The sequence below is a fragment of the Nanorana parkeri genome, unplaced genomic scaffold (genome assembly GCF_000935625.1).
Source record: "Nanorana parkeri isolate BGI_ZX_2015 unplaced genomic scaffold, ASM93562v1 scaffold1843, whole genome shotgun sequence".
Taxonomy (NCBI): Eukaryota; Metazoa; Chordata; class Amphibia; order Anura; family Dicroglossidae; genus Nanorana; species Nanorana parkeri.
Genome location: NW_017308111.1, coordinates 82,541 through 91,703, shown reverse-complemented (window position 1 = coordinate 91,703; position 9,163 = coordinate 82,541). Strand labels below are relative to the sequence as shown.

The window sequence follows — 9,163 nt, the reverse complement described above, 5'->3', positions numbered from 1 at the left end:
AGGCGGCGGGCCCCGGCTCCTCAATTCCGAACACCCCTCTCATCTGCCGCAGCGGCTGGCGGTCACTGACACAGCTCCGTAGCGGCTATGAGGGGAAATGCGCCGTTGCTGAGCTGTGTCTGTGACAGCCAGCACCCCCACATGCTATAGCAACCCAGGCGGTCCTGGCCGGGCCCCCCTGTGCCCGGGCCCCATAGTGGCTGCCTGGGTCGCTATGGCGATTGTTACGCCACTGCTTGACCTCCAAAAGATTGAGGTTTCATTTACACTGAGTGTAAATGTGCAATTTGGGAATCCCAAATATTTAATTAAGAAGTGGTCGCTGGCACCCATTCACGTTAATGACCAGGTGATAGCTTCCGCATCTGTAAGCGGCAGTCTGCATGTAATTGTACGTGATACAGTTACATGTGGTTTGAAATAGATCACTGTCCCTGGATGCATGATAGATTTTTTTTTTTTTAAGCTGGTTTTTCCATAGACAATCTAGACCATCGTAGGATAGAAGTCTACAGTATTTATAATGCATTTATACATATATGGATCAATTTTCACTGCAACTGTATGTGTAAAGACAAAATAACAAAATTTAGATTAATAAGCAAAGAAAAAGAAATTGCATACTAGTCCTAATTTATTTATTTTTGTTTCCTAGATCTTTTCAAACGATGGGCAGTTTAAAAGCCGCTTTGGCATTCGAGGAAGGTCACCAGGCCAATTACAGAGGCCAACAGGGGTTGCTGTGCACCCAAGTGGTGATATTATCATAGCAGATTATGACAACAAGTGGGTCAGCATATTCTCATCTGATGGCAAGTTTAAGGTAGAAGTTCATATCATTATAATATTAATGCTGTCCTAAAAGTTTGCACTATTATGTACTTCATTGGTGGTAATTATCTTTTTCTTTTATAACAGACAAAAATTGGATCAGGAAAATTGATGGGTCCTAAAGGTGTTTCAGTAGATCGCAATGGACACATCATAGTGGTAGACAACAAAGCATGCTGTGTGTTCATCTTTCAGCCCAATGGGAAAATTGTTACCAGGTTTGGTACTCGAGGAAATGGAGACAAGCAATTTGCAGGTACACTTCATGATAACATGCACACAACCTTCTCCTGTACTTTAGTCACTGTGATGGCTTATATAATACACACGTGTGACATATTGTCTGTCACTTGGGTGAAGTCCTCTGCCTTTGTGCCATCTTTGGCTGAGAAGAAGGGCTTTCATTCTGTAGTCAAGCATGGAGAAACCTTGACAATGCACATATTTGTTTCAGGATAAGATTGAGGTCTTGACATACATTCATCAAAATAGAAGCAGCATATAGTCAACTGTTGCTGATCTCTGCTGCATAGCACACGCAGGAATTACAGTCCCCATTCCTGAATCAGCCCAATATTTTACCTAGGAATTGTGTATTTTAGTGGTTTGGTGAAAAGTCTTTTTAAACAAATAAAACAAAAACAAGTACTTCCCCAAATGTAGTAATTAAAATAACCTAAAACATGTTGGTAAGCCAACAAATTGACATCTCCTTTCTATCACTTTGTTTTCTACATGAGGATTGGGGGTTGGACTGCATGCCACTGTACTGATGCTGCCAAGACATTTTATAGGTTATTTTTATTAAAGTGACACTAAAAATTTATCTTGTGTATCACTCAGCTGTAGATCCTGAAATCATCTCTGAATTGGTGCTGACACTGTCCTTCCTTCTGGAGTATGGGTACTTTTGTTACCCATGATCCCCGTGTGAGTTGTAAAGTAGCCACCGCTCCAAACTCAGTTAATACTCAGAAAATACTTAAAGAAAACATGTACTAGGAGACGTGCAGGGCAGCCATTAATTACCTCCTTCTAAAAAATACCAGTTGCCTTACTGTGTCTGGTTTAATACTTTGAGTTGTAGACTTACGAAGACACATGCATGCAGTGAAGTCCCTTCTGATCTACATACCTGTTCTGGGTCATTGGCTAAGTCAATGTAGGTTAGTCATAGGATCAGCTGACACACCACTAGTATTTGTCAGAAGAAGAGGATGGCAGTATCCGCCTACATATCTCTCTCAGTATAGATTTCACAGAAGTGAAATAATGTCCTGTCATAGCGTACTAAATCTTGAGATGTGCATCATTTGTAGACATGTGCGATTCGTTTAGTTCTGAATCGAAATTTGGACATTTTGATGTATCCGAATTATAGATATAACGAATGCAAACGAATACGAATTTCCGATTCCGAAATTTGTTAGCGGTAGTCTGTTAAAAATTTCGTTTGTTGGACGAAATTCCGTTGCATTGAGGGGAAAAAAAAGATTTTTTTTCCCTCAAATGTCTTTGCTGCCACGAACGTAATGAAACCAATTTTCGTACAGACTACCGCTAACTAATTTAGTCCGCATCCGAATCCCGAAAGCGAATTGACTTTCGGACCCGAATCCCGAAAAACTAAGTAACGCAAAATCCGAATCGAAACAAATTTTTTGCTGGTGCACATGTCTAATCATTTGCTAGAACATGCTAGAACATATTACTTCTATCTGTAAATGACTGTCCAAGGTCTACCAATACGCAGACATTTTTATTTCCGGGAAATCACATGCTGTGAAGGCTGTCCTATCACAGGATTAATCCTGACTTCTAGTTCACAGCCGTAGGAGATGGTGTATGTTCGTGTGTTTATGTATGACCTGCTAACATAACGTGTTATGCCAGTGGGATTAGTTGTCTGTGTGTGATCAGAAATGTATGCGTTTTCACAGCTCCACTGCAAAATGACAGCTTCTTCTGTATGTAGCAAACTTTGGACCTGTTGTAATTATAGTCATTCTTTGTTTCACAATTGTTTCTTTAGGGCCTCACTTTGCCGCTGTGAACAGCAACAATGAAATAATTGTAACCGACTTCCATAACCATTCTGTCAAGGTATTTTCTTTACTTGTTACTCTGAAGACTTATTGGGCCTGTCCTACTTTTCCACTTGATATCCTCTATGTGTGTACATTATGACAGTAATATTAAGAAACCATTTGCACAGTTGTTCAATACTAAAGTATTGAATACAACAATACAAAGTATTACTGATGCTTTCATCCTGTTAATGGATGCAGATCATGTTTTTTGATTTTTTACATGGTATGCTTTTATGCTACTTGGTTAAAATATGTTATGCTATAGATTTATTTATTTTTGTTTGTTTTTAGTTACCTTAGTTAAAATAAATTCTATTTGATGGATGCTGCCATTGGAAATCTAGATAATTCAAGTTGCATGGCATGGTCATGTAGTTTCAGGGTCCATTCATACCAGTAGCGCGCACAGTTGCTGGTGTGTAATGTTAGGTAAGCGGATTAATGCACTGATATCAGTTTACCTTTTTTTTCAAACTTTATTGAAATGTCACAGAGTGGCATTTCATTCAGTTCTTTAGACCTCAGCACATTGTGATGCAGTGTACTGTGTTGCAACATGCTGCGGTGAACAAAGTACCGCAGTGAAATGTGTATATATGTGTGTATGTATCTATAATTCTATGAACGAGTTGCACTATGGTATCCTTCGGTTCTTATGTTTTAACTGAGGCGTGCTAGGCTTGTGCTCCTTTTTATTCTAAGTGTGGGTGATGTGTTTCCTGTTCCGGTGGGAGGAGCCTATCTCTCTAATGCTGTCCTGGAAGGTTCCTAGAAACAGAGTTACCAGGTACGTAACTCCAATTTTTTTGTGCTTTTTTTCAGCAAACTGATTTCTTAGTAAACAAGGCAGTTTGCCTTGTCGGTGCAATCTGACTGCTCTGGTCAAGACTGTTTTTTTGATTGAAGAACTTTAAGAGCCCCGAGTTCACATTGGCTTTCTAATTGACATACGTGTCAGCGACTTATAGCAGAACTCCAGGGAAAGTTGTTATTAACTCTTGCAGCCACGCTGTCCATGCACTGCAAGGGTTAAGTGCTCATTTTGGTCCATGGAGGAAAATAACAAAGCTATACTCACCTGACCCTCAGAGCAAGCCAGTTGTGACAAAGCTCTATCCAGCCTGTGTACTCCTACACTGCAGAGATGGAATGTCCCTCTACATCCTCATGTCCAATACACTGTGTATCGAACATGATGATTTACGGGACCTTAGACCGCTGCAGAGGAGGGGGAGAGAGGCTCCAGACTGGGCCAAGAGCAAGCCGGCTTAGAGGATCAGGGGAGCAGAACTTCTTTTTTTATTTTCCTTCATAAACGCAGCGTTTAACCCTTGCAGTGTGGGTGTAGCCTCACTGCAAGGGTTAATAATCATTTTCTCTAGAGCTCTTCTTTAAAAAATGTTGCAACCACTGGATACATGTGACAGCCTCCCAACCAGTATTTTCAGAAGGGCAGCAAGGATAACCTCTGTGTCAGTACAGGTCATTTTAAAAATCCACACATACAACAAAAATTGTAGGCTTTGTTTCAGAAATTCTCCTACCATTTTTTAGGTTGTTTGAGAAGTAGCCGAAATTACAGGTTCATCTCAAAGCCATTCTGAAATACTTCCCCAGTCCTTCAACCCCGTCTAAAAGTCCCACCACATATGTTTTGGTGTTTTCTTCATCAAAAAAAAATGTCTTGCAGGACTTTGCCCAGCACTCTTGTTGTTCTATTAGATTGCTGTATGAAATTCTGTGCAGTCATTACAGGGTCAGGAATTGTCTTCCTCTTTGTGTGATATTACCACAGTTATAACTTTACTGTATATTCACAATTGGGATTCAGTTGGGTAATTGAATTTTTATTGAGCTGCCCCAATGTGTACAGGTCATGTAATATAAGAGTTTTAAATACCTAATATAATCAAATAAGTGTACTCCTGTTGGCATACATGGGTAGGACACACACACAAAAAGCCTAGCCTGTCCTACTTTTCCACTAATTATTGATATCCTCAATGTGTACATTATGACAGTAATATTAAGAAACCATTTGCACAGTTGTTCAAATGAATGATAAAGTACATCTAGTGACCCTACGTATCTATGGATAATGTAGGGTCGTTAGGTGCATGATTAATATAATCGAGATGCTGTAATACAATGGAAATCTGGACCTGTATTACTCTGTAATGACATCTTCGCATAAACGTCAAATGAAGGGGGTGTTAGGGGACAAAGAAACCAGACAGAAACTTAAAGTGCAGGTTTAAAAAATAAAAGGTGATTAATAAAAACTACAATAAATATAAATGGCAAAAAACAATGGCGAAAGTCCATGATGTCATCAATACCAAGCCAGGGTTCAGATGCCAAAGCAGGTTGTCAGCTGAACATGGTCAGGGAACACTGAGAGCAGGATGGACAGAAAAAATAGCTAAAGTCAGGAACCAGGAGACTACTCAGCCAGATCCAGGGTCATACACCGAGAACAGGAACAACTGCAGAGCACTTGATAGATCAGAACACGCAAGGGTGAAGACTGAATCGACAAGCTGAGGGTTAAATAGTGAGCTGCCGTTACATCATCACTCTGAGACAGGAATTTGTCAGGAGTTTTGTCAGTAGTTACAGAATGATAACGAGTTTGATCATAAGAGGGTGCCTTCATTAACTGGGGTACAACTGGTGCTTCAACCAATTTAACAATTCTTTTTGAGAAGGACACATAGAATGCCTGCATTTAAGAGAATAGTATACATTAGTATGTGAACCTTTTCGAGGCTCTCTTTTTAAACATTACTGTAATTAAATATTTCCAGGTATTTAACCAAGATGGCGAGTTCATCTTGAAGTTTGGTTCAAATGGAGAAGGTAATGGACAGTTTAATGCACCAACAGGAGTGGCTGTAGATTCCAATGGAAATATCATTGTAGCAGACTGGGGAAACAGCAGAATACAAGTAAGTTCTGTAAGATAATGATTGTGATTTCTAGAAACATAACATTCTGTACATATCTGTTATATGATAAACAAATGTGATGAAACCGGCAATGAGAATAGAAAAATATTCTGATAACAAGATGATTGGCATCTTCTAAACATCTTTAGATTCTGAATGTTCCAGATGGCTGGCCCTGACATTGTCTTAATATATTCATACAGTGATATGGATGTAAATGAGATTTGGAGCATGGATGTAAATTAGATTGGAGCATGTATCACAAGGGTAGTTAATACAAACCCAGCATGCAAGCTCTCCCTAAATTGTCCTGAGCAATATTCTGGCTTTCATGCTTTGAATCTGGTCTCCAAGGGCCAACGTTTTCAGTCTCTTGATCTCAAAGAACAGCACTGAGATATATAAATGTGAATAAAAATGACTCTTACCTGTATAAAAAAAAAAATATTTATTTGAGTTCACATGTCATTGCTCATAAATGATCCTATTCCACACTGATTCTATGGCAGTGATGGCCTACATTATTGTGTTCTGGTAATTAAACAGACAGAGCTGTGCAGTAAGGTGGGGTTATGATGTAAACAGGGCTGAAGCTCTTGAAATAGTTGAAACTAGGGTTGGGTTTGATGTTTGAGCCGAGCGCCCATTAAGGCAATGCGCCTTCTGAAGCCCTGATTGGCTAAAGCCTTGCACCTGACCACAGGTCAGGTGCAAGCCTTTGCCCAATCAGGGCACAGAGAGCTGTGAGAGACATGATTGGGCATGATGACTCTGCCCAATCATGGCTCAACTGTTACAACTGTAAACAGTTGGGCGGAGCTAGCTGTCAGTGATGGCTCCGCCCAGTTGTTTATAAGTTGCAGGCATCTGCCACAATGCTATTATGCGTCGGGTGTTCGTCTCAGCGGCGGGACGGCGGTCGATGTTTTAAAAACATTTTTTGTTATATTTTTTTATTTCGTCGAGTCATCATTGTGGACAATGCTGGACGTCATGATTGACCCTGGATTACGTCGGTGGATCCATTTTTGGGGGGTGTTTTTTAATTAAAGGACTTGTCAAAAATCCTTTTGTGGGTTGTGGGTTTTTTTTTTTGATTCAAATAAAGGATTTTTGATTAAAGTCTGGTGTTTTTATTCTTTTATTTAACCCTTTAGTGAAAGTACCCACTTACTCATTCACAAGGAGGGGCGCATCTGGGTGCCCTGATGTGAATAAGCCCCCTGCCCGCACCCCCACAACCAATTTTAGGGGGAACCCCACGTCCCCCCTTCAATAGCCTGGTATAACCTTTGGGGGGAACCCCATGCTATTTTATTTTTTTTATTTTATGGGGTCCCTCCTAACAATCCTACCAGACCTTAAGGGTCTGGTATTGTTTGGGTGGGGGAACCGAACGCTTTAAAAAAATAAAAATGTCGTTTTGTTTCTTTAGAAATGTCAGTTTTGCTGCACCTAAGGTGGTGTCACAGGTTTGCAAGTATACTGCAAGGCGGATGCACTGACCTTTTCTTTGGGTAGACATAGGCTGAGATTTCCTATTTATATCACAGTTTTATTGTTGCATACATTTCTTGCATTAGCAATGAAATATAGATTCAGTTTTGTAACTAACTAAGGTATTTGAATGCAGTTTTGTAACTAACTAAGGTATTTGAATGCATAGTGTCACTTTAAAGCTGAGCTCAAGGCAAATGTAAAAACAGTTGGTGCAGTTATTAATTGATAAAGGCATTTTTATGTATTTAAACCTTTTTATAGTTTAAGTACTAGAATCAGTGTAGATATTAGCCTATTGTTCTCCACTATACAGAATAACTGGAAGAGGGAGGATCGGTGGCAGAGCACATTAGTGGGCAGTGAACATGCTGATAGCTGGAGAGATCAGGTTGAGCAAGGGGGTGGCTTAATCAGTGTGCTGTTTTTCTGTTAGTATCCAATCAATAAGTGGGGGGATGTCTGTGTCCTGTTGTAGTACTATAGTTACAGTGGAGGTCCTGACAGGGTTGGCTAAATTACAAGACTGCAGAGAATTACAAATTCCTTTTGATAGGTTAAACACTACCTATATACTGTATTTCATCAGCCAAATTAACTGGAGTTCAAGTTTAAACTATAAGTATACTACGCCCTTCCATAAGAACACCCCAGGCTAAAAGTGAACAATCTCTTTATATCTAATTCTTTTTAAATCTTCAGGTTTTTGATGGGAGTGGATCATTTTTATCCTACATCAATACTTCTGCCGACCCACTCTATGGGCCACAGGGACTTGCCCTGACATCAGATGGTCATGTTGTTGTAGCAGACTCTGGAAACCATTGTTTCAAGGTTTACCGGTACTTACAATAACTGAACAGCCACAGTTTGTGGTATTTTCTGCACTGGATATGAACCGACTTCAGGATGGATAGAAGCATCTCACCTTTCATCGGAAGAGAACTTCAAATGACTTTCCTTTATTTAAACTTCACTCATCCATGTTTACGTTTCAGCGATGGCTCCTTTTGTGTGTCAAATGTTTCATCGCTACACATTAGAAAAAACACCTTTTCATTGTAATATAGGACACCGTTATTGTGTTAGAGGAGGTCTTCAAAAACAAATGTTTTGAAAGAAAACTAATTTTGTGCACTTAGCCCTTAGACCTCCTGGAGAACTGTAACTTACGGATAGGATGCTCCTCATTTGAGCTTCCACATTCTACAATAACAGTTGTTGTCACTTATTGTTTGCCCAGCACTAAAAACTGGAAGCCTTTGAGACCTGTATATCATGGTAGGTATTGTATTTAAGCATAGGGTAAACACAACCTTTGTCTTTAATAACAGTAATGTAATATAGTTAATGTACACGTGTATTCAGGAGTAATACTTTCCAATGTTGTCACATTTGTAACAATGACTTGCGTCTTCTCTACACAGCCATTTATAATGTATGTGCACTTCTATTTATCCTGTGAACATTGATAAAGCATTATTAACTATGTGCTGTTTCATTTCATGCCTTTTTCCATTTTTTTTATATAAAATAGAAAAAAGGTACAATGATAATGTTTGATTATGGAGCTAAAGGGAGAGGGGGGACTATGAGTTCAGGTTATAGTTATTGCCATTGGAGTAATGACTTTTTTTTTTTTTTTTTACAGCTTAGGATGTGTAACTGTCAGCACTGGAAATGTTGCATGCTTTCTTCTTGTGAAATGCTACTTTAGATGCCAGCATCAGAACTGAAAGGAAAGTGGGAGTGTTGAACCTTGTAATGGATATTGTCATCTGTATGAAAGCAAGCTTC

At 39.5% G+C, this 9,163-nt stretch overlaps 1 protein-coding gene across 4 annotated transcripts in view; it reads left to right on the top strand.

Moving 5' to 3' along the window:
• The window catches only part of LOC108799876 (tripartite motif-containing protein 2), a 104,363-nt gene extending 95,878 nt beyond the window's left edge, over positions 1 to 8,485 (top strand). For all 4 annotated transcript variants that reach the window (XM_018571807.1, XM_018571809.1, XM_018571810.1 and 1 more), the window contains exons 8-12: positions 656 to 823; positions 919 to 1,087; positions 2,864 to 2,934; positions 5,729 to 5,869; positions 8,069 to 8,485. In XM_018571807.1, the coding sequence (XP_018427309.1) occupies positions 656 to 823; positions 919 to 1,087; positions 2,864 to 2,934; positions 5,729 to 5,869; positions 8,069 to 8,221 (702 nt within the window). In that variant the 3' untranslated portion in view covers positions 8,222 to 8,485. The remainder of the gene's footprint in view (positions 1 to 655; positions 824 to 918; positions 1,088 to 2,863; positions 2,935 to 5,728; positions 5,870 to 8,068) is intronic.
• Positions 8,486 to 9,163: the final 678 nt, after the last annotated feature.